The sequence below is a fragment of the Thrips palmi genome, unplaced genomic scaffold (assembly GCF_012932325.1).
Source record: "Thrips palmi isolate BJ-2018 unplaced genomic scaffold, TpBJ-2018v1 HiC_scaffold_18, whole genome shotgun sequence".
Taxonomy (NCBI): Eukaryota; Metazoa; Arthropoda; class Insecta; order Thysanoptera; family Thripidae; genus Thrips; species Thrips palmi.
In genome coordinates this window covers 2,105,299-2,131,193 of record NW_023144627.1, presented here as the reverse complement: position 1 = coordinate 2,131,193, position 25,895 = coordinate 2,105,299, and the positions used below count along the sequence as shown (strand labels likewise).

Here is a 25,895-nt window from a genome sequence, read left to right as displayed (position 1 = left end):
TTTTGGCGATACAATTAAGTATTGCCAGTAAACGGCCTCACGGAAAAGTATTGCCTTCAAAACGGCAATACACAAATGTATCGCCAAAATTTGGCGATACTTTGGAGTATTGCCACAATTTGGCAATAAACGTTTAACAAATCAAGGTGACAAGTTCTTAGTTTAATGCCGTGGTTTTGGCAATACCAAAAAAGTATCGCCAAATTTTGGCGATATTTCTATGTATCGCCGTTCTGAAGGCAATACTTTTTCCCTAAGGCCGTTTATTGACAATACTTAATTACCCCCTATCCCTATCCACATTGTGACATTTGCAGTCAAAATCAAATCTAGCGACGGCGACGAGATCGCCGGGGGCGAGTGAATCAATACTTAAAAGGTGGGCAGCGTAGCAACTCTTTTTAGATTGCCTCACACTTGTGATGGACTACTGAGACAACACGTGACATTCGCCAGACAAGGCAACTGCTTATACCGATGCACTTACGTTTGTGTCCATCCCCCACTGGTAGCCAAGGAATGTGACATCACATTCGTTTGAACGTGAAAACGGCGATGTCAGTTTGAACGTGACAAACAGAAAAAAATCATACTCAAACGAATGTGACACACCGCACCGCTCTGTCACATTACTTCGGGTATGACACGAAATCAGCAGGCAAACTGTCACTTTAAAAACGAATGTGACACATGGTACCCATTGACATACATCGTGTCACATCCAAACGAACGTGCGCACCCATATGCTGTCACGTTCGTTTGAATGTGACATGCCCGAATTGTCACATTCAATTGAACGTGACACGCCATAACCTGACATTTATGGCGTGTCCGGGGCGTGTCACGTTCGTTTGAATGTGACAATTAGGGCAAGTCACATTCAAACGAACGTGACAGCATATGGGTGTCACATTCGTTTGGATGTGACACGATGTGTGTCAATGGGTACCATGTGTCACATTTTTTTAATGTGACAGTTTGCCTGCTGATTTCATGTCACACCCGAAGAAATGTGACAAAGCGGTGCGGCGTGAGACATTCGTTTGAGTATGAATTTTCTCTGTTTGTCACGTTTAATCTGACATCGTAGTTTTTACGTTCAAACGAATGTGATGTCACATTCGTTGGCTACCAGTGCCCTCACTGCCTTCTAGAAGCTTCAGCAGACGACCACAACCATGAAAGCCACGAAAACATGTTACGAAGTCACTGCGACTGACTTTTGTGTACAAAAATAACAGGAATTCAGCGATTATGTCATATGACTTCATTAACATGCAAAATGCGCATTTTTTGAATTTTTCCATCTTTTCCGGGGCTCTTGGAAAAATACGGAAATTTTCAGAAATTTTCTGCATTTTTCCCTGGAAACTTTCCGGCATTAGAATCACTACATATTCCATAAAAAATGACTCATTTTCTATGAAAATTAATGGGAGACTGTGTAGGTTCTAGTGTTTCTAATTTTCCGGAAAGATTCAACTTTTCCGAAAATTTCCTGAAAATTAGGAAAAATACGGAAAAATTCCAGAAAAATTGAAAACTTTGGAAAAATAGTGAGTTTTGCTGCAAAAATGTCAGAAAACGTCGTAAAACGGTGGGGGAACCTGTGTGAGGTGCAGGAAAAGGAAAACAATTAACCATTTTTAATTTTTGCACAAGTATTATAGATTAAATGGATTCAAATCAACAAAATCAGAGTACGATGGAACAGTACAGGACAAAAGTACAGACACTACCTTCTGTCCCCACTGTAAATCCAATGGCGATACTTTTGGTACCTTTTTTTGGCGATACAATTAAGTATTGCCAGTAAACGGCCTCACGGAAAAGTATTGCCTTCAAAACGGCAATACACAAATGTATCGCCAAAATTTGGCGATACTTTGGAGTATTGCCACAATTTGGCAATAAACGTTTAACAAATCAAGGTGACAAGTTCTTAGTTTAATGCCGGGGTTTTTGGCAATACCAAAAAGTATCGCCAAATTTTGGCGATATTTCTATGTATCGCCGTTCTGAAGGCAATACTTTTCCGTAAGGCCGTTTATTGACAATACTTAATTATCCACCCCTATCCCTATCCACATTGTGACATTTGCAGTCAAAATAAAATCTAGCGACGGCGACGAGATCGCCGGGGGCGAGTGAATCAATACTTAAAAGGTGGGCAGCGTAGCAACTCTTTTTAGATTGCCTCACACTTGTGATGGACTACTGAGACAACACGTGACATTCGCCAGACAAGGCAACTGCTTATACCGATGCACTTACGTTTGGTCCATCCCCCACTGGTAGCCAAGGAATGTGACATCACATTCGTTTGAACGTGAAAACGGCGATGTCAGTTTGAACGTGACAAACAGAGAAAATTCATACTAAAACGAATGTGACACACCGCACCGCTCTGTCACATTACTTCGGGTATGACACGAAATCAGCAGGCAACTGTCACATTAAAACGAATGTGACACATGGTACCCTTGACATACATCGTGTCACATCCAACGAACGTGCAGCTGTCACGTTCGTTAAAGTGACATGCCCGAATTGTCACATTCAATTAAACGTGACACGCCATAACCTGACACTTATGGCGTGTCCGGGGCGTGTCACGTTCGTTTGAATGTGACAATTAGGGCAAGTCACATTAAACGAACGTGACAGCATATGGGTGTCACTTTCGTTTGGATGTGACACGATGTGTGTCAATGGGTACCATGTGTCACATTCGTTTTAATGTGACAGTTTGCCTGCTGATTTCATGTCAAAACCCCAAGAAATGTGACAAAGCGGTGCGGCGTGAGACATTCGTTTGAGTATAAATTTTTCTCTTTTTGTCACGTTTAATCTGACATCGTAGTTTTTACGTTCAAACGAATGTGATGTCACATTCGTTGGCTACCAGTGCCCTCACTGCCTTCTAGAAGCTTCAGCAGACGACCACAACCATGAAAGCCACGAAAAACATGTTACGAATCACTGCGACTGACTTTTGTGTTCAAAAATAACGGGAATTCAGCGATTATGTCATATGATTTCATTAACATGCAAAATGCGCTTTTTTTGAATTTTTCCATCTTTTCCGGGGCTCTTGGAAAAATACGGAAATTTTCAAAAATTTTTCTGCATTTTCCCGGGAAAAACTTTCCGGCATTAGAATCATAGTAGGTTCACCTTTTTTTTTATCCTTTTTTGTGGTGGGGCTTTGGCAAAGACCAAGATACTCTTGTCTCCTACCGCTCTTAAGGCAGCAACTCAAAAAGGACTTTGTAAGATAAACACCAGGGGAAAAAACATTTCCGATAAAATGTCAGCTGAGAGGGCGTCCTAAAATTTCAGCATACTTATCATTTTCAGGCAGAATCCTTCTTTATTTATTGAATTTGGGGTTTCTGCACAGTGATATGTGCTTTTAATTCCTTTGAATTGAAAGAACTTCAACATGGGGGACCTTTCATTAGGGAAAAGAAAATTTGTACATGGAACCATTTCTTGTTTGTATTTATTGATGACAGATTTACAAGGGCATAGTTGTCTGGACAACATTTAAATTTGAAGTTCATGAGTAAACAATAAAATATAGCACTAAAATACAATTTTAAGTTGCCTTGTTCCCCTTCCTTCCCCCCAAAAACGGAAAGACAAAAACAAAATCAGCTCAATGGCCAAAAAGAAGCAGAGAGTTTGAACACTTTAAGTCCCTTCCCACAGAAGTCAGACACTTCTTACAATGCCAAATTATGTCTTCAAATTAAATTACAATTTTTAAATATTCATTGTTTTAGTCAAGCAAATCTTGATAACATAGATTCTAGACAGGAAAATCAACATTGTTCCTTTGTTTTGGGAAACCCCTAGCATCATATGCCACATTTTCCTTTGAGAAAGCAGCACATGAAAAAACTCAGCGAAAGTTATCAAAGGATTGGGGTCCCGGAGAAATACTGCAGTAAGCCTGCGGATGTTGTCATCATTGGTTATTGATGAAGAGGCTCGGTGCCTTGTGGGAATTATACCTATTTCTAGGCTCATTGTGTCATCGATAGTTGTATCCTCAAATTCCAAAAAAGATCCTTCAAATGAGAAAGAAATCAATTCAATGTTCGAAATGCGAAATCATTTAGGTAGAACTACAAAACTTAACTTACGAATAAGGTGGTAGACATTAGGATGATGCACTTTCAGGCGAAGATTCATACGATGATTGTTACTCTCACTGAATAAAAAAAACAGCAATAAAAGACGAGTCAAGAAGCTACTTTCAAGCTCAATCAAATTAAGAAGCACAACAAACCTGGCTTTGTTGGTACGATTGTCATTTCCCACCACAGACAACGTTCGACCTCTTTTAAACATCCCAAAATCCAGTCACTTTGCACATACTAAAGGGAAATGGCCGTACTGTGGGGTATAAGAAAGGTCCCAGGGCCATGGCTTCCCTCCCAATCACATTCATACCACGCTGCAGAAGATTTTGAGGAAGCAATGGGGGGCACAACAGTGTCGGATAACTCGATCAACTGAGGGTACTGAGAAAGGGACATAAACAGTAAAAATTTGATCGTGCCCGGATCCTAAGTTCTGAAAGAAAAACAAATAAGCTTACTGTAGAGCTTTTCAGGAAGGAGCTTTCTATCCATGTGCAAGGTGCCCCCAAAAATTTAAATCTTTTAAAATTGCTACAATGGTAACACTGAGAATGGAAGAGTCTTGATCAATAGAAAATTTTTGGATGAGGTTACTTATCACCTAAATTTGGGTGAGGATTAATTTACTGCCCAAAATTTTGGGGCAATGGATTTTTTTCTCCCTAAAATTGGCGATAAAGGGTGTATCAGTTACCATCATGGCTAGGTATACTATCCCAAAATTTTGGGTGGTAAGGAAAAAATACCTTTTCCCAAAAAATTTTATTCCTGATCATGACTTTTTTTTCTCAGTTATAGCGTTTCACAAAGGAAATTTCATGTAAGGGTAATAACTTTACTGTGGTCCCTTGCAATTGCTATTATTAGTAGTCGATACTCACATTCACATGATGAAAATAACAGCTTTGAACCTAAACTCCAAATACAGCTTCTACAGAGTTAATTATGGCATCTTCAAATCACACACAGCAAGATTAAATTGCCACGTATCAAACGAGCTCTTATATGAAGGAGAACTGCTGTGTATGCCATTTGAGTTTCCTCTCCATTAAACACCCATCAATGGAATGACCTGCATTAAAACAATTTATGACACAATCATAGAAGTCATTGCAATCTTTGACATATAACAGAAAGTATGAAACAAGTTAATCATACATACAGTGTGTGATGAAATGGTTACTATGGTGAAGATCTGCAATGACAAAGAAATTTTTTATCATTTACTGTTCTCCCAAATAATGTGTAAGGCATTGTAAGTAGAAACATCACTGTGTGATTGTCCCTGATAGCACCTGATTCGAGCTGGGTTATTTAAACGTTCCATCCAGAAAAATTATCTGTGCTTCTCTCATTTATTTATACATCTTTCACTGATGAAAATTATGCTGAGTGAGCCATCTGCTGCTTGTGCAGCACCACTGAAAATGTTGTCCTGAAGGTCCAATGTTCTTGTAATATGTTGCCATGCAGGATCCATCAAAATGTGTACAAGTTCTTGGAAAGATTGAGGCGATTCGGGAAAAACCAACTGACGAGCACGCTGCATAGCTGAGCGTAATCTTTTTGGGTTTGTTGTACTCTGATGGCTCTATTCTGAATTCTGAAAAAAGATCAAGTTAAGACAGTAACAAAACCCTATATGTACAGTACCACCAAAGTTTACCTTCTCCTTTCTTCTTCCAAAATTTCAGTAAACGACACATATGTCACTGATGCAGCTCGTTCACAATGTCCCTCCGAAGAGACTGGACTTCATGACAAGGGATCAGGTACATGGTTATGAGCTTGGGGTTTTCCCAAAAAAGGGCCCGCCCAACGCGGAGCAAGGCCCGCCCATGGCAAGATCGGTGGGAAAAATCGGAAATATATTGAGTCTTCTGTGGGTTGTTTATCGTGTAGTAATAGCCATTGTGAACATGGAAGACATAGGTATTGGGGCCCACTTCCAGGCTCGCGCGTCACTCTGACAAGGGTTTTAGGCCAAATCCTTTCATAAATTAAACCTGTGACAAAAATAAATAAAACATAATTAACTGTACGTTAACAGAACAAAAAATGAATGCAACCGGGCACGGAATCTTTAAAAGCAAGCATACATTGGCGCGGCACAAGAGGGGAGGGGCAGGGGGGGGGTAACAGTACACGAAAGCGTTCTCTCTTGAGTTTACCAATCTCGCACATACTTACCATCATGTCGAATCAAAAAAGGGCTCTTTCTGGAATCAGAAGTTTGGTGTTTCCTTTTGCACAGTGCTCCTGACACACCACCCACCACCACGCACCCACGGCAAACTACTCTAACCTGGGGCCTCATGAGAAACGGCACAGATGAATTTTCATACTTTAAACAGCGCTGAAAACAAACAGAAGGCTGTTTGTCTTTGTTTGTTTACAAGCAATAACAACTGATCCAGGAAGCGGGAAAAAGGGGATAACTCAATTTTGGCCATTTTTCAGGAGAAACAAAAAACCCTTTTGCAGGGGAAAAATAAACCAAAACAAATGATGTTGCAGATGTTAATAATTTCAAAAGATTAGTAAAATTTGGAAAAAATCAAAAGTGTAAGGTCACTCCGCAGAGGATTTCTGCGACTTTTCACTTTCCGTTGAAATGGAAAACAGAGTCAGCTCACCTTATATTTCCTAAACAAAGTGGAATTGGAACAAGTCAAGTGGAACAAAATCTAATAAAGTGTATGTTACTCTGGTGTATTTTTTTGGGCTTAGCTCTTTTTTCCAAATTGAAATTTAAAAAATAAGGGGGGTTAAGTTGAGTTGATTCTTTTTACACTAGATTTATAAAAACACAAGTTGAGTTATATCCTTTTGCCAATTTTTTAAACGGACTATATAGACTAAGGGTTTAGTTATCTCCATTTCTAATGAAATTTGACTGTAAAAGGGGGTTTAAATTGAGTTATCCCTTTTTCCATGTGGATTTTCTCCTAAACTACTTGGGAAATTTAGTCAAATAATTTGGTGTAATGATGTAAACCATTCTAAGGCACAATAATAAATAAAAAATCAAATTTTGGGGGTAAGTCAAGTTATTCCCTTCTTCCGCTTTCCCGGATCAACTCTACAATGAATTTGGAGTGTGACTTTGGGTTAAGTTATTAATTACCCTTGTCACGCATATGCTACTGCTGAAGCCGGTTACCTGGGTTTTAAGAGAGCAGGGCACTCGTAGAGGTTCTCATTACTATCATGCCAACAATGGTTATTATTATCATAAGTATCGTCAACTGAATGATACAATTTTTTTGCGATGCACCAACGTCTTTTTCCTCTCGGGGTCTTTTAAAATTGGGATCCTTTCATGAAAGCTCCTCACATTCAGGCCATGAGCTGATCATTGAAAGCTGAAGTCCTTCGTGAACGTTCCAGACTTCTTGGTCAAGCAAGCTCATTGACCTTTGCTACGTTGAAGATGTTTTAAAGATGAAAAGGGTTTTTTCATTTTATGGGCTTTGAGCATGAACCAACATATTTTTTTTTACACCATTTTTTGTCTGTCCTTTTCAGTAACATCAATCGGAGATATTCAGACCGCCTAACACCCAAGGTTCTGCTACCCGCCATGCGAACTGCACGAATCAAAGCATACCCTGAGGAACCAAAAACTCTGTCTGAGCTTCAAATTATATTAGAATGTGAAAAAAACAAGTCTCTCACTGCTGTGTCTCAGTTCAGAGACAATATTTGGAGGATCGGCCAGGGGAGAAGATGGTTCAAAGTCTATTTTATTTATAACAAAGCGCTGTGGGATTTCATTAAAAAACTCCATTTTTTATGCCTTCTCCTTTCCACTGAACCAGTCCTTGGTAAGCTCCAGGGAGTAAATAATATTTGCATTAAAGCTGTTTGTAAGTGAAAAATATAACAATAATTATGTTGCTACTTCAGCAGGTTCACACAATTGCTACAGTATTGGATAACATTGTAAGTACCAGCACTCTTTGAACTTATCCTTCTGTGCAATTTTAACTACACTCTGCTAATAGTTTCATGTTATAAATTTTAAGGAAATTCCCCTCGCCTGGTTCATCATGGAAAGTTCCACATTGGCAGCCTATCTGGCAGCTTTCATGCTGCTTCGATCGAAATTAATTACTTGGCAGTTCAGAAATGTCGTATGCAAGGTGATGGCCAGATGCTGAGGCGTATCGTTTAATTTTTGCTGCTGATGTGGAAGCTCCCTTAGACTACTATATCCAGGTAGATTTTCCAATGTTCTGGTTGGCTCATGTGATCAATTCCTTTTTGTCAAACCAATTTTTTTGCTAATAAGGATCTAGGGCAAACTGCAAACACATTCTTTGGCAATGAAGCCATCCAAGAGCATCCACACCATTGTCAGTCTCTGCTGTGTTCTACCCATTTTGCCTCAAGATTTAACAATCAATGGTTTAGAACTTATTCACAGAGAGGTGGACAAATTGAGTCCCTCCCTGCAAAGTAATTTTGCAGTTCTGCTTCATTATTTGAAAACTGACTGGTTGTTTCATGCTGAAAGAGGAGAAATATTCTCAATATGTGGTAACTCGGAGAGAACCAGCAATTCGATGTAAGTAAAAATTAGAAGATCGTAATTCTGATGAACTTTCAAAGCATGTTCTTATAAAAAAGGTTTGTTTCCAGGAGATGCACTCTTGATAGGCTGAAACAAAAACTTCAAAGCAGTTCAAATGTGGGGCTTTATCGATGTATAAGTAAGCACAAGTACCATCAGTGTAAAATGTTTAAGGAATAATTCAAATCTGACTGTGTGTTAATACTTTGCCTTCCCTGATAGAACTGGGACGTCACTCGGAAGTCATTTTGCACATCCAAATTCGTCCCAACTCTTCCAATTCCATCCGTGTTCGTCCAAATACGTCCATTGACTTCCCCAGTCGTCCAAATGACTTCCAACGACGTCCCCCGACTTCCCTTGACGTCCCCACCACTTCCCTTGTCTTCCCACGACTTCCACCGACATCCCTGCCACTTCCATTGTCTTCCCACGACTTCCACCGACTTCCCGCCATTTCCATTGTCTTCCCACGACTTCCACGGACATCCACGCCACTTCCATTGTCTTCCCACGACTTCCACCGACATCCGCGCCACTTCCAATGTCTTCCCACGACTTCCGCCGACGTCCCCGCCACTTCCATTGTCTTCCCACGACTTCCACCAACATCCGCGCCACTTCCATTGTTTTCCCACGACTTCCACCGACGTCCCCGCCACTTCCATTGTCTTCCCACGACTTCCACTGACATCCGCGCCACTTCCAATGTCTTCCCACGACTTCCACCGACTTCCCGCCACATCCATTGTCTTCCCACGACTTCCACGGACATCCACGCCACTTCCATTGTCTTCCCACGACTTCCACCGACGTCTCGGCCACTTCCATTGTCTTCCGACGACTTCCACCGACATCCGCGCCACTTCCACTGTCTTCCACCGACATCCGCGCCACTTCCACTGTCTTCCCACGACTTCCACCGATATACGCGCCACTTCCACAGTCTTCCCACGACTTCCACCGACATCCGAGATAAATCGAGACAAGTCGTGGGTGGGGGAATGGGTCCGAGGTGGTCCCTGGACGCCGGATGTGTCAGTCTGGCTCGGACCTGCTTTGAGTGAGGACCTACCCATTGCTTGGTCTCGGTGACACGGTAGGGACGTCATCGGGCACCCCATGAGGTGGCCGATGACGTCCTCCTGGGGACGACTAAGTACGAAAGCTGGCGGAACTTCAGCCCGATTACGCAGCCACATCCAAGAAAGTGCAACGATTTCCGCCGACTTCCCTCGGCTTCCAACGACTTCCACGTCCCGCGACTTCCCACGACTTCCCTCGACTTCGACTTCCACATCGACTTCCATCGACTTCCCTCGACTTCTCCCGACTTCTCGCGACGTCCCGCGACTTCCATCGACTTCCCTCGACTTCTCCCGACTTCTCGCGACGTCCGCGACTTCCACGACTTCCCTCGACTTCGACTTCCACTATCGACTTCCATCGACTCCCTCGACTTCCTGCGACTTCCCACGACTTCCCACGACCTTTCTCGACTTCGACTTCCACATCGACTTCCTTCGACTTCCATCAACTTCCCTCGACTTCCCGCGACTGCCCTTGACTTCCCTCGACGTCAAACGACTTCCCACGATGTCCGACGATGTCCCACGACGTTCCTCGACTTCCCACGACTTCCCTCGGCCTCGACTTCCGTCGACTTCAATCGACTTCCATCGACTTCCATCGACTACCATCGACTTCCATCGACGTCCATCGACTTCCGTCGACTTCCATCGACTTCCATCGACTTCCGTCGACTTCCCACGACTTCCCTGGACTTCCCTCGACTTCCCACGACGTCCCTCGACGTCCCTCGACGTCCCTCTAAGTCATGGGAAGAAAATGGAAGTAACGGGGATGTCGGTGGAAGTCGTGGGAAGCCTATGGAAGTGGCACGGATGTCGGGGAAGTCGTGGGAAGCCTATGGAAGTGGCACGGATGTCGGTGGAAGTCGTGGGAAGTCAATGGAAGTGGCGGGGATGTCGGTGGAAGTCGTGGGAAGACAGCGGAAGTGGCGGGAATGTTCATGGAAGTCAGGGGACGTTGTTTGAATTGTCATGGAAGTCGCCGGACGTCTTGGGAAGTGGCAGGGAAGTCGCCGGACGTCACTGGAAGTGGCAGGGAAGTCGTCGGACGTCTTGGGAAGTGGCAGGGAAGTCATCGGACGTCTTGGGAAGTGGCAGGGAAGTCGACGGACGTCTTGGGACGTGGCAGGGAAGTCGTCGGACGTCCCTGGAAGTGGCAGGGAAGTCATCGGACGTCTTGGGAAGTGGCAGGGAAGTCATCGGACGTCGCTGGAAGTGGGTCGGGCGACTTGGGAAGTGGCAGGGAAGTCGTCGGACGTCACTGGAAGTGGCAGGGAAGTCGTCGGACGTCACTGGAAGTGGCATGGAAGTTGTCGGACGTCTTGGGAAGTGGCAGGGAAGTCATCGGACGTCTTAGGAAGTGGCAGGGAAGTCGTCGGACGTCTTGGGAAGTGGCAGGGAAGTCATCGGACGTCGCTGGAAGTGAAAGGGAAGTCGTTGGACGTCCCTGGACGTGGGTCGGACGTCGCAGGATGTAAACGGAAGTCGTAGGATGTCCCTGGACGTGGGTGGGATGTCTCGGGAAGTGGCACGGACGTCGGTGGAAGCAACTGGGAAGTCTGGGGAAGTCTTCGGACGTCAATGGAAGAGAGATCTTGACTTCCGGCGACTTCAAAACATGTTACATTCTGGAATTTCCTGGAAGTGGGAGCGAAGTGGCTTCGTCCGCTGAGTTCCAGACTGGAACTCCCAGCTGGCGATTTCCCCTGCTCTTCCAAAATTCCCATGAGGGTTCTAGGTTCTCTTCTTCAGATTGAGAGCATGTCCTTTAAAGACATTACTGAACTGCATCAGAGAAATATTTTGGCTTTAGACTCTACTTTAGTTAGTTATTAAGCCTACAAAAAATCAGGCAAATCGGAGAGGGTCACCGGAAGAAGTGGTCCGTCTTATTTGATTTTGCTCATATCAAAATGAACCAGATTCAGACTCTGTAAGTACCAGTTTTCACTCCTTCTTTACAATTCGCAAATTTTGCAGTTTTGTTTTCTGATTGTTATAGGATTGCCAAATGGCAAATGACCAACAGCCAATGGTCAAGAAGGCTAAAAGGCAGGATAAATTAAGCCGAGCAAAGAGGATCTTGTACGTTTTTTTCTTGAAACAGTTGCACTAAATTTCATAGACAGACAATTTTATTCCCAACCCTGTTTTTTTTTGTTTCAGGATGGGAACCACAAGGCACAACAGAATAAGGTAAATATTTAAAATCTAAAATGTAATGCCAAATATTTAGCCTGTTTCCTATAGCTGTCATGAGCTGAGCAGTATCTATAAAAGGCATTTTACTTTTTTTGAATTAAATTATTTTCCTGAATGTAACTTTTTGCTCCTTTTTTAGGAACCTACCACCAGTAAGGATAGTGACCAACAGGCTGGATGTTCCAGTAAGGATGAGGTTGATGTATGTGCTTTTTACTTTTAAAAAATAAACTTTGGACTTAGATTACAATCAGCTAATTTTTGTACTAAATTACTTTCTTTGAACAGCTTGATGTTTCCCTTGATGATGAAGAACAACTGGTCACCAATAACAAAGGGACCAACCGAACTACCAAGAAAGGAGGAGGAAAATCTTGCAAAGTAACTGTTTTTTTATGTCAAACTAGCACTGAAGTTGCACTACATTAATTTTTAAGTAATTCTACAAATTGTTTTTTTTTTTTTTTAGAATCAATGGACATGCCCAATTGGAGCAAAGTTATGAAAACTGAGCTAGACGAGGTAGACTTTACATGGCCAGTAACCAAGCAAGAATTAAAGAAGAGAGTGCTTGGCACATTTTGGGAGTGTATGGGTGGTCTCCCCCAAAGGGGCTTACAATAGTTTCGCTAAATTCCTCACTGCGGCACATCCAGTGTATAAGGTATTGCTAAGCCAAGCAACCGACCAACCACATGTAAGCCATGTGCTATTTATGATTACTTTAAGCCAATGTTAACTGCAGGGTCTACATTTTTATTTATTATAATTACAGACACAGTTTGCCAGTAGCCTCTCGACCTTTATAAGGAGACAGAGAGGCCTCTTAGAAGAGCGGAGAGAGGAGCAAAGACAAACAATGTGTGTCATTGACGTGTAGGTCTAAAACATACAAAACTCCATGAAAGTAAACATAAAATCATATTATTAAAATTACCAATTTACCTTCTCAGAGATGAAGATATGAAACAACAAGTACAGGAGCTTAAGGCAAACCATGAAAGCATAGAAAGAGCGAAGAAATTGATGGAAAAAACCCATCCAATTAGAGCAGCCAAAAGGTATGAAAATACCAAGATCAGCTGAATGAGGAACCATATTTGAGAAAAACCTCAACTGGTAAGAACATGTGGCAAGCAATTAAAACGTTTCAGCTTGACTAAAACAGATAAAATCAAATTTAAGTACAGTGGTTAAAATATTACAATTCTTTTCTAGCTGAAACTGGAGTTTTCCTTAGGCTTGAATGCCATTCTAAGTGAAGTGGAACGCCACAAACAAATTGACTTGATGTTCCAAAAATTTAAAACATTGAACAGCGGAGTTGACACAGAAAATGATACAGAGCTGCAAAAGCTCCAACACATTGTCAGTCTTCAAGACACCATTGTGCAACAAAAGTTGGTGCTGCAAAAGGTAATAGTTCATTAAGCAACCTTATGTATGCCCCTGTGATGAGCCTCCCTGGAAACGCTTTAACTTTTGTCCTATTCTTTTTAGGCTCAGACTAAGGCAAAAGTTATATGTGACCCTGCGGTAGGGTGGCCCCAAAAAAAAAATCGAAGGTTTTCCGATTGTCCAATTCCGCTCAAAAATCGATTCTAGACCGAAAAAAAATAACCCCTATTTTTTGCGTTTTTCCCTGAGACGATTTTTAATACCGGCTCAATAGCGAAAATGGTTTTTTTAAACCCCTTTTAAGCACCAAAATTGTCATAACAATTACAGTTTTTATCGGATTTTCAAAAACGATACGGCAAAATGTTTGGTTTTAGACGGCGAACAAATTACATTTCCACCAACTTTTTGTCAGACTTCGTCTTCAGTATTCTGCTTGCGATTTTCGCTCAAAAAAACACATATTGTTCACTATTTGGAGATAATTTTCTTGTTTCGGACGGCTAAGATGCGTCCCTATCTACTTTTTTATCTTACTCTATCCCAAAACAAACCGACCACGTGAAATAAAGCCGTGCAAATCAATTTGCATACCATCTAGGGGCAAGCATTTCGTTGTTTTTAGTATAAAGAAAAGTCTGTTGAGCTCTGAGGCCGCAATTTTCCTCCGATTCTCAAACCCGAGATGTCGTTTTGTTTAGTTTTTTAAGACAAACAAAAAAGATTCTGGTCATTTTTTTGTCAGACAGCGTTTTAAGATCCGTTTCTGCTTGAAACGTGCAAAAATCGCCCAAATTCGAATTTTTCGCCAACTTTTGGACCGTTTTTCTCGTCAGCGATCCACGTCACCAGCTAATGATCACTCTTTTACCTTCCCTAGCCTTTCTGGAATGGCTGGAATAAGAAGAGCCAGGTCCTAGACACGAACGAACAGGTCCAGGCATGATATGGCGGGTCGTTTAGAATTTTCCTTCTTAAAAAAAGGATAAATAAGGCCAGCCCGGACGGTTTTGGGCTCGTGTGAATAGTTCAGTAAAAGTGGGAGTGTTGCAACCGATTTTGCCTAGTTCTGACCGGTATGGAGAAGTTGTGACAGGTTTGGGGCAAAAGAAAACGGTCCAAAAGTGGGCAAAAAATTCGAATTTGGGCGATTTTTGCACGTACAAGCAAAAAAACCGCCAAATCATGCCTAGACCTGTTAGTTCGTGTCTAGGACCTGGCTCTTCTTAAATTTCCCGCCATTCCAAAAAGGCTAGGGAAGGTAAAAAAGTGATCATTGGCTGGTCACGTGGATCGCTGACGAGAAAAACGGTCCAAAAGTGGGCGAAAAATTCGAATTTGGGCGATTTTTGCACGTTGTAAGCAGAGACGGGTCTTAAAACGCAGTCTGACAAAAAAATGACTAGAATCTTTTTTGTTCGTCTTAAAAAACTAAACAAAATGACTTCTCGAGTTTGAGAATCGGAGAAAAATTGCGGCCTCAGAGCTCAACAGACTTTTCTTTCAACTGAAAGCAACGAAATGCTTGCCCCTAGATGGTAGGCAAATTGATTTGCACGGCTACATTTCACGTGGTCGGTTTGTTTTGGGATAGGGTAAGATAAGAAAGTGGATAGGGACGCAACTCGGCCGTCCGAAACAAGAAAATTATCTCCAAATAGTGAACAATATGTGTTTTTTGAGCGAAAATCGCAAGTAGAATACTGAAGACGAAGTCTGACAAAAAATGGGTGAAAATGTAATTTGTTCGGCGTCTAAAACTGAACATTTTGCCGTATCGTTTTTGAAAATCCGATAAAAACTGTAATTGTTATGACAATTTTTGTGCTTTAAACGGGTTAAAAACCATTTTCGCTATTGAGCCGGTATTCAAAATCGTCTCAGGACAAAAGGCAAAAAATAGGGGGTTATTTTTTTTCGGTCTAGAATCGATTTTTGAGCGGAATTGGACAATCGGAAAACCTTCGATTTTTTTTGGGCCACCCTAAGGTCAGCTCTGCTTCAAGCGACGACGAGGAACCGGTAGCACCCAAGAGATCGCGCAAGATGGGGACGGGGGTAAATGCACTGTGTCTGGTGTGCGGTGAGGAGGGTGGACCCAATATGAGAGCGCACCTCCAAAGCGCTCACACACCCTCAGATTCTTATGATGGAAGGGCAATCGTAACATACGTTGCAATAAGAACACTACACTAAAATAAACACACTACAATAAAATTCATGCGTAATACGATGAAATTCATGCGTAATACGATGAAAAATTAAGCATATTACGTATGTGCAAATTTATGCGTACCTTACGATGAAAAAAACCATCGTAATACGTATAAGAACGATCATAAGATGTTGGGTGTGCAGTGCCTACCTTGCACCGAACCCAGTCCGAGAGGCGGCGTTGGTCACCAATGTCGAGAAGGAGTTGAGCACTGTTAATAACAGGAAAAGTAGCGATATACACCGGCAACTTTGGCCCGTCCCGTACATTAAGAAACGTACGAATTTCTCCTATGTTTGACCCTGACGGGAATTAAATCTGAGTCTGGGGTTAAAATAAATGTCGTTTTTGTCATCAGCACCCTCAAAAACATCAGAAACAATGCAAAAACTCGAAAAAAAAGAATGTTCCAAAAATACCCCGCTGGGATTTGAACCCGGGTCCGAACTTCTCCGATTTGCTCGAAACTGGCACCATTGGTTTTCTCTCGTCGCCCCGATTCCAAAAATACCCCTACATGCCCTCCTAGCTGCATCCGTTGCCGAGATCCTCCTCGACCCCATGTAGACCATGATGCACCTGCAGCAGCGCCCCCGGGGCTCGGATCGGATTTGCTGCCACCGGGCGGTTCTTAGGGTCACCCAAGGAGGCTGCATACCAAATTTGGTCAAGATCGGACCACGGGAAGTCCTCGGACGAACGAACGAACGGACGAACGAACGAACGGACGCACAGCATGCATCATACTATATGCCCGTCCCTCCGTCATTTTTTTACAAAAAATAAACGGGACGGGCCAAAAAAACTTCCGTTCTCAAACAGAGCGGTTCAGCCGTAAGCAGCCAAAATACTTTTGCTTGTTGCCGGGAAACGAGGAATATTTGGTCTAACCTGAGAGTGTCTTATGATATACAACATGTCAGATGACCATTTCAAATTGTAATACCGTCAGTAACTGAAACCAGTTCGGTGAAAATGACGAACAAAGGTAGGAATGACTCGCACCATTTACAAACGGAAAAAGTAACGCAAATTTTGAAAACAATGGCTACCGTTTAAGGATTTAACAGAAAAAGGCGTTATGCGAATGATGTTTTTTGGCCCGTCCCGTTTATTTTTTGTAAAAAAAATGACGGAGGGACGGGCATATAGTATGATGCATGCTGTGCGTCCGTTCGTTCGTTCGTCCGAGGACTTCCCGTGGTCCGATCTTGACCAAATTTGGTATGCAGCCTCCTTGGGTGACCCTAAGAACCGCCCGGTGGCAGCAAATCCGATCCGAGCCCCGGGGGCGCTGCTGCAGGTGCATCATGGTCTACATGGGGTCGAGGAGGATCTCGGCAACGGATGCAGCTAGCAGGGCATGTAGGGGTATTTTTGGAATCGGTGCGACGAGAAAAAACCAATGGTGCCACTTTCGAACGAATCGGAGAAGTTCGGACCCGGGTTCAAATCCCAGTGGGGTATTTTCGGAACATTCTTTTTATTCGAGTTTTTGCATTGTTTCTGATGTTTTTGAGGGTGCTGATGACGAAAACGACATTTATTTTGACCCTAGACCCTGGTTTAAATTCGTCAGGGTTAAACAAAGGCGAAATTCACACATTTGTTTATGTACGGGACGGGCCAAAGTTGCCGATGTATATCGCTACTTTTCCTGTTATTCGTTTGTGAACATGTAATTTCTGTTTCCAAACAGATTCTTGTTGTGAAAGCGCATTTTTCATTACCAAATAGTAAAATTTTGTTCCAGAATTATTATTTTTTGTTTTAAAACAGAGATTTGCCGTTTGAGAACATCAGTAGTCGTTTTTAAACTTTGCACGAATTTTTCATTCTAAAACGGCTGGATTTCTAACAGTGAGGGCTCGGCGTTATGCACCGGTGCCAGCCTTGCGGATCCTCTCTGAAACGTAAGACATACAAATAACATCAGTCGTATATCTGCGCACCTTCGATCAATGATAACAATGTTTCCTTTCAATATTCCCCAGCGACGTCAGTGATCTACGTAGCGGTGAGCTCGCAAAGCAGGCGGCAGTGTGGGACAAGTTCAGAAGCACCGTTGCCGCCATGCTCAGGGCAAACGTCCTGCCGATCCTGGGGCGCCGGTTCGTGCACTGTTAGGGCCGAGGTTTCATCAGCCCCCTGATGTACAGAACCTGAAGTACAATGTTCGTCCTCCTGAGATGCTCGGGCCGTTCAAGTGCTACTCCACGTAGCACCTTCGTTCCTGGATCATGCCATGTCGGTAACATTCATCCCTGCACATGTCAGGGGTCCCGGGCGACGTGGTGGGGGCTTGCTGCAGCCCGCCGCCGGCGGAGTGGGGGTGTTTCCCGCCTCCCCGCGCCCCGCGCACCCCAGCTCCAGTCCCGCTGGCCCGGCAGCGTGTAGTCAACAACCAAGCCGCCCGCCTACGCATGACGCGTTGGCCTAGTGGTTAGGCGAGTGGGCTCACGTCAGCAAGGTACCGGGTTCAAGTCCCGGCCCGGTCGTGGCCCAATCTCAGTTTCCTACATGGAGAAGGAGTAGGAGGAAAGGGAGGAGGGGAGGAGGAGGAGGAGAATAAGGAGGAAAGAGAAGACAGGATATTCAAGCGAAAATACGAGAACATTCTTTTGCGGACAGGAACACACTGTGTACATGTGAGTGGTAGCGCCTATACAAAGATGTAGCGGAAAGGGACGGGTGGGGGAAGCCACACGGGGTGGTTGAAAGTGGTGGGGGGTCGGCCGCGACGTGTGCAAAGGTGAATGTAATCCTGTTCCAAGCTACCCCCTTGCAACACCATGGTCCAGATATCGTGAATATGGTTACGTACATCTGGGCACGAATGACAGTGGAGCAACTATGAATACCCGGCCCTAACAGTGTGTCTGAAGTAACGCAGCTTATAAGTGTACCACAATCATCTGAACCTGCAGAAAAGGTCGCGACCTATGAGAAGTGGAACAGTAAGGAAGATAAAGCACGCAGGCGAGCCATGCGAGCAGCGTCAGTGGCCGTCAACAAAATATTGGCGAAGGCCTTCCCCCAAGGGGAACAATAGTTGTATTTTATGTTTTCTGTGCTTTTTCTGTGCTTTTCTGCGCTTCTGCGTTATTTTGTTCAAGAGTAATGGTCCTTTATGGCCTGTTTTCATTTCGTGAGTTCAAGGAGATGATTGGCTACATTATTTCTATTATGGCAAGTGACAAGTGGAAAAAGTTTTCTAGACAAGTTTGTGAAGAACTAATTTGTGAGATTCTCAAGAAGAAATTTGTACTGCCATCTGCAATGGTTGTGTAGTGTAGAGCACTATTGGCGATGAGGACGGATAAGTGACGAGAGAGGGTAGGGATTCACAGGGTTATTGAGGGGTCCGCACAGACCGAGACCAGGCTACAGACTGTTGACCGGCCCTGAGGGGGGCATATCGAGTGCGATTGATCCGCATGAATGGCTATTGTTTTCACTGGGTTGGCTACCCTGTTCGCACTGTTACTTCATCGTGCGCGTCGCTTCGTGCCGGTGGTGGGGTTGAGTCGCCTCGCTGATTGGCTCAAAAATCCTCATAAATGCAGCCACTGAAGACATATCTTAAGACCAAGGTTAATTGAGAGGTATGAGAAGAATCAGTTGTTTCATCAAACATGGCAGAATACCATTTGGCTTGATTCACCCTTCCGACGATTTGTTCTTGGATTTCCTTCCCGCAGCAATATATTAATTCATTTTGAATCGTTTTGCTAATATATGTTGCATTCTTATTCTTATTTTTCAGATGAAGAGCAAGGACTCCGTCACCAGATGCGCGGTACCTCAGCAATTGCCTGAAGACGCCCTCCTGAGGGTGAGGTGTCTGCGCATCAGTTTCAGAAGATGCACTGCAAGAAAAAGTGTGGATAGTACAACAAAAGTACAACAAAAACTGTACAATAAAAGTACAACAGCGATTGTAGAATGTACAACGAGAATTGTACAAACCACAACGAGCCCTGGACTGCCCAGCACTCGTCATGCCGGTTCCGTTGTACTTTGTACAACAATTGTTGTACTTGAAAAGTACACTAAATTCCTGATAAAAAATTTGCCAGAAATTTGTGTACTTTTGTTGTGGTTATTTTCTGCAGTGTGCTCCATCACTATCATCATCACACAGCATTCCATCATCCCTGTGGCCACGAAGAGGAAGATTGTTGCGACCACACAGGATAACCGTCTCCACAACAGGTCTTAGCCTTGATTTATTGTCTTCAATTTGGGACAACCGGTGCTCATTTAACTGATTCACCACATCTTTAGCAGGATTTTTGTACGCATTCATGAAACTTTGAGCCTTTAGAACAGATGTTTTGTGGTATTCAGTTTGTCAGTGAGTCATGAGATCGCCTGAAGCTCCACTTAAATCTTTAAAGGACGTCAGGGCAGTTCGGACCAAAAAGCCAAGGGAAGCATTGTGGTTGTAGCCACCTTGTCCTTGGACTGTGAACCACACGCAATATTTACAAAACAGGCCCTGTTTGCATGGAGAGTACACAAGCCATTCATGCTGCATGAGATACTTGCTGCTCATAAAGCGCCGCTTGGTGCCATGTGTGGAATAGGGAAATTTGAACAGGTTTGGAGGAGTCCATGGGTTTGTGAGCAGCTGATATTTGGTGAAATCATCAACAGTCTTACCTACAAATTGGCCAACGTCATATGTTTTTTGGTGTGTTTCAGGTACAGGCTCAGGCACCGGCTGAAGAACAGGAGGAGCTTCTACAGATTCAACAGATCCTAAGCAATCATCGGCTTCCACTTCAACGAGAAGAGAGGAAGAGGAAGGAGATTTCAAAGGACTGGCGCCGTCAGAAGCAGTTGTTGGTAAGTGTGCTGCTTTAACTACGTTGTCATCTACTTCCGGTACAACACCAGACTCCGTGACAGGACGCGGCAGACAGGAAGGTACTACTGTCACTGTCACCGATGCTTCAATCTGCTGCTTCTGTTGGCCAGAAGCAGCAGTTGAAGGTGAAAAGAAAGAACTAATGAGACTTTGTGGATGTGGATTTTTTTGTTTCAGCTTTGGCCGCTTTTTATCAGGAGGATCAAGGTGATCCATGTTGGAGATAAAAGGAAACGAAACAAGGAAGGAAGCTCAAAACTAAAAGATTCCAACACCCAAACACCCAGAACAAATCAAAACTTAAATGGCAGTGCAAGTGCAAAACGCCACACGTCTTGTCGACTGATCTCTCTTCAAGAAGACACTAAGAAGCGAAGTCCTAGTGGAAGGAGGAGAGCAGCTAACGAGCTAACGACGAGACGAATGCGCGCCAGGAGCACTGATGACTCGACTCGGCACGCCTAACAAAGCAATCGATAGAGGATCAGGATCAAATCAACAACCAATAGGGTATTTTAACGAATCCCTGGGCCGGAAGTCGAAGAACAAAAGTAAGAAGAAAAGCCGTTCCCCCTCCACTCCCGCGCTCCCCGGTATGAGAAATCGGTATGGCGGCGCCATTGTTTTGTCTGCGGAGTTAACGGACGCCGTTAAGAGTTACTTTAGGTAAATGTAGAAGAAAAAAGCAACGTCATCGTGTAAATTTTGCTGGGACCATTTTTAAATCCTATTTGAGTGATAAAAAAACGTCGTCTGCTGTGATTTAAAGTGTTCTTGATGATCAAATGAGGCTGGAATATGACAGCCGGGTAACATAACCCCTACAAACGTCTCATATATATAGTGTTTCAACGTTATTTATACACTAGCAAGTATATTGATGAATTAAATTATAGTCTTTATCTGCAAATCATCAAGTTTAACCATAGTTTAACCATCATTATTGACATTCCCCATCAAATAGCTGTGGACCATGGTCGTTGTGAGTACAAAATTGTACAAAATTAATGTCTTTTTTCTTGGACACTGTGTGATTTATTTTAATGGTTTTAGGAGTGGGAAAATACTGTACCTCCGCATCCAAAGAAAGTACTGTATACAACAACTCCAGCCGTGACATGGGTGGGACCGAAACCGGCTGAGTCCGGTCTTGTAAATGTCGGCAATACTTGCTATGTTAATGCAACGTTGCAGGCAAGTCTTTGAACCATACATTTACACTCTTACCTACTGGCTTGTTTCTAATGTTTTTGAATTCTTTGTAGGCTTTAGTACACCTCCCTGGATTTGTGGAGTTCCTTCAAAATGACAAGAGCCACCGATCCCGATGCTACTCTCTACTTGATTGTGTTGAGTGCGCCCTTTATAGGACGTATCTGAATATGAGCCTTCACCCAATTTTCAAACCCCTGGGCCTAGTCAATTTACTACCAAGTAAGTCACATTTAAGTTACCCTCCTACTTTAAATGGAATATGTTTTGGGTGTTATGACAATTTATTTTTGAACAGGAATCCACAAAACATTTAGGAAGGGGAAGCAGGCTGATGCGCAGGAATTCCTGACATTTTTACTGAGTAGTGTTCAAGATAGTCTTGTGGCAAGATGCAAAACAGAGTAAGTGTTTGTTATTTCCCTTATTTACTGAGTATGCATCTCAAGTTCATCCTTTCTCTGACAAACTTACTTTGTTTCAGACTTGACTTTTGCTCGAAGCAGACCACTGCTATGGGGAAAATATTTGGCTGGTGGACTGAATCACATGGTATGTGCACAAGCATTTACAGTATTTTTTTTTCTGTTTTTGGTCTAACTGCACCTGTGGTTTCTTTAGCTTCATGTATTGATTGTGAGGCGACAAAAGTGACCTACAATCCTTTATCTATAATTGCACTGCCACTGACGGTTGAAAGAGGACATGATACAGCAGTTTTTAGATGTATAGAAAGTGTACAAGATGCTGTTAATCATTACATGGATGAGGTTGAAACTGTAGTGGTAAAATGTACACCAAAGTGTGCATCACAGAAAGCTTCAAAAAGTGTTTCATTCCATTCCTACCCATCAGTGCTCACAATTATGTTCAATAGGTGTGCAAAATCTGTCTGGTCTTCGCTACTGCTTTAAATATAGTTTTGTGGTGTATGACTGTTTATATTTACTTATCTTTGCATAATTTCCTTAGGTTTGACAATGATGGGAGGAAAATAACATTACCAGTAAAAATTGACAAAACCTTAAATGTTGGGAAAGCTGTTTATAAGTTTGCAAGTGGAATAATCCATGAGGGCCCACTTTTGATGGAGGGTCATTACACCTGTCTCGCTGTCCGACACGATGGAAAATTGATGCACTATAATGATTCTGTGGTAAGCATGTTTTGTACTGTTTCGTGATGTTCTGTCTCCTCTAAAAGATTCAGGAAATATCTACCTATACTATTTTCATGGAAAAGAGTACTGCAATTCTCTTCCTTCTTATCGTTCATTATTCATTGGTTATCTTTTTGTTTATAATTATTGCTAGGTAACCGATGGCGACTCACATTTTACTTCTGACGTCTCTACAACGGGTATATATGTGGTGTTCTATCAGCTGCATCATTTCAAGGTTTTTAGGCATAATCTAATTAGTTTAGCTCATTATTAATTGTTTTTAGTTGATACTTATTTTTTGTTGTAACTTGCAGCCTGAATCCTTGAAGAGAAGCGCCCCCAACACCCCCTCTAAAGCAACCAGTCCATTTCACAAAAAACAGCATGTCGCCTCAGTCAAGAAGTCTTTTGAAAAAAAAGAAAGGGGAAGATGATGACATTTTCACGAAAAAAGATCAAAAGGAAGCTTGGGGACTTTGTCAAATATATTTTGCCCTTCAAAACATTAAAGTCTGAAAAGAACTGTGATACAGATAACTTAGCAATGGCAAGTTCATGTGACATGGGTTTTCACCCATTTTTTTTAGAAAGTAGCGTGTTTGTGGGCTACAGTATAAATTTGTGTTGCAGCCTCTGGATGGAACGACTGACAGAGAGAGCAACATAAATTCAGTGCTTCACCACAGAGGAACTACTTCACCTAAGTCAACTATTCTCTCAATGGAAGATGTGGTAAGTGTCCACTGTTTTCAATTTTGATCCAATGCGAATGTGGGCTGCAATTTCTGACCACATTCTTGCATTCAGGGATCGGAAGACACGGCTACTGCAATAGTCACTCCAGTAAAAATTCCAATTGTACTTCAAAGGGATAAAAATTCACCCATTCTTGCTCAAAGGAGAAGAAGCCTTGTTTTCAATTCAACAGCACATGCAAATTCTCTGAATCCTTCAACTACCGTTCTTAAGAAGAACATCACAACTTCTGTGAGTATTGCATCTTCCCTACTTCAACTATGTAAGTGTGTTTCCTAATAATTTTTTCTTCTAATGATTTTTTTAGTTACTACCAAGTACTCAAGATGGTGGGTTAAGCCCTTCAACCTCATCTGAAATGACAATGAATGCACCTATCACACCTCTAAAAATTACTCGTTACCCCAGAACTGAACCTAAGTCAAGTGCATCACAATCATCTCATGAATACGTATTGCATAAGGATTTGGATGAGGTAAGTGTTCACCTTTATTCAAGAACAACTTTCTCAATCATTATTTTAATGATTTTCACAAAAAAAAATATTTGCCAGGTCTTTTCTCAGTCTTCACCAAATGTACCAATCGCTCCCATAAGAATGAGTGACTCTCAATCCATCAATGAATATGTCATACATCCTACACCTCCATCTGTGAGTTCCTCATAGTTTATTATGTTCTGCATTCCTAAGCTGCCTCTTTATTTAGTTTTTAATGTTTGCTTTTTGTTTCCCAGGAGAAGAAAGAAAAAAGTAAGGAAAGTCCTACAGTTGATAACAGTGTAGAGAATTCAGTTACCCTGACACCTAAAGACGTGCCTGGAGGCCTTCTGCCAAAGAAAAAATTACAAAAAAATAGAGTATCTCAGTTAGAGAGGTGGCTTCTTGTACGTGGTATTACCAAGGATAAAAAGGATAAAAAAGTTGACCTTATTAAAAAGTATGCATAGTGTGCCAGCATTGCTGTAATTGTTCCAAATGTAAAATTATGTGCACTTGCATTGGGTCACGTCAAATATTAATAAAAATTTCCCCTTTCTTGTTGCAGGGTTGAAGACTGCATTAAAAAGGGGTTGGAGAATACCATTGATCCTACTGTAGATAATGGCAGATGGTACACTGCGAAGCAACAAGTAAGTCATGTCGGTTGAATGGGCTGTCCCAAGGTTGCATTCCACCTCATTTTTAGGGGTTCCCAAGAACCCCTATTGTCCGAGGTCCGTGGATTCTTCCCCCCCCCTCTCCGATTTTCAAATAAACAAATCTAAACTATTCCAACCATGAAAAAAACGAAAATTCCAATTTTTTTCGAAAATTCATCGTGGAAATTTTCCGTAAACGCGAAAAACATAAAATTTTCAACAATCGAAAACGAGAACCGTTAAAGATATAAAAAATGGTTCAAATAAAAAATGCGCCACTCCTCAAAACTAAACCTCCTGGCTCATCAAAGTAACAAGAAATCGTATATGTTCTGAGCAAATGGTCAAAACATGAAAAAAAATCTCCATGGCAACGGCATGGTCCCATCGTACCACCCGTCAAAATTTAAAGTCGCCCATTAAAAAAAATCTAAACGCCGTGAAATTTGAAAATGCTAATGCTAACACATTGCACGATGTCTCAACGTTGGAACATGTTTAAAGTCTGTCACTACTAAAAAGTTCGTAGCAGAAACGACGCATCAAATTTATTTTCGTGGGTTGGCACCAATATGCTTGCCGTCTGCGCCCTTTCGAAAATCGCGAGGCTGAAAGAACGAACAGGCGCCCATTGAAACTGCCCCTCCATTGTTGCTGAGGTTGGATTGTTTGGCATGCTCTCAAAGGCTGCGGTTGTCTTGTCATGTTTTCCTCGATTTGCAACCAGTTATGGAAACGGGAACACCGTGCAATGCGATTAGCATTGGAATTTTTTTTTCCCTTTTTGTAGAAATTAAGGAAACCATTGCCAGAGGCTGATCCTGACCTCCTAAATAAGATAATCGAAGGACTGGAACCTCCTTCAGAAAAAATTAATCCTGTTACTCTAACAGCTGATGATGTCCCGGGTGGGCATTTACCTCATAAAAACATATCCCAAAACACTCTTCCTCATTTGAGGAGGTGGCTTGAACTCCGAAATATTCCCCACGTTGGAGTAAAAAAAGATCTGGTCCAAAGGTATGTGGAAGATGCAGTAATTGGTCTTAATTGTATGGTAAAATTTAGATACTAGCACCCCAATTTCAGCTTGTAACACTTTGTGTGTGTGACATTTTG

The 25,895-nt window shown here is 42.5% G+C and overlaps 2 protein-coding genes across 2 annotated transcripts; both read left to right on the top strand.

Moving 5' to 3' along the window:
- The first annotated feature begins 19,833 nt into the window (after positions 1–19,833).
- On the top strand, positions 19,834–20,971 carry LOC117645569. The gene is made up of 2 exons (XM_034385868.1): positions 19,834–20,484; positions 20,684–20,971. The coding sequence occupies exons 1-2, from the start codon at positions 20,320–20,322 to the stop codon at positions 20,969–20,971; spliced, it is 453 nt and encodes a 150-aa protein (XP_034241759.1). The 5' UTR covers positions 19,834–20,319.
- Positions 20,972–21,479: 508 nt separating this feature from the next.
- On the top strand, positions 21,480–25,851 carry LOC117645568 (ubiquitin carboxyl-terminal hydrolase 36-like). Its single transcript, XM_034385867.1, has 15 exons — positions 21,480–21,488; positions 21,560–21,700; positions 21,772–21,940; positions 22,017–22,122; positions 22,203–22,270; positions 22,340–22,595; positions 22,691–22,874; positions 23,511–23,612; positions 23,688–23,867; positions 23,944–24,111; positions 24,190–24,288; positions 24,372–24,574; positions 24,683–24,767; positions 25,567–25,796; positions 25,845–25,851. The coding sequence occupies exons 1-15, from the start codon at positions 21,480–21,482 to the stop codon at positions 25,849–25,851; spliced, it is 2,007 nt and encodes a 668-aa protein (XP_034241758.1).
- Positions 25,852–25,895: the final 44 nt, after the last annotated feature.

Coding starts and splice junctions, on each gene's coding strand:
- LOC117645569 (XM_034385868.1), top strand. CDS start 20,320: ATGTTTTTTGGTGTGTTTCAGGTACAGGCTCAGGCACCGGCTGAAGAA. Junction 20,485..20,683: donor GCCGTCAGAAGCAGTTGTTG/GTAAGTGTGCTG, acceptor TTTTTGTTTCAG/CTTTGGCCGCTTTTTATCAG.
- LOC117645568 (XM_034385867.1), top strand. Junction 24,112..24,189: donor TGCATAAGGATTTGGATGAG/GTAAGTGTTCAC, acceptor AATATTTGCCAG/GTCTTTTCTCAGTCTTCACC. Junction 24,575..24,682: donor AAAGTTGACCTTATTAAAAA/GTATGCATAGTG, acceptor TTCTTGTTGCAG/GGTTGAAGACTGCATTAAAA.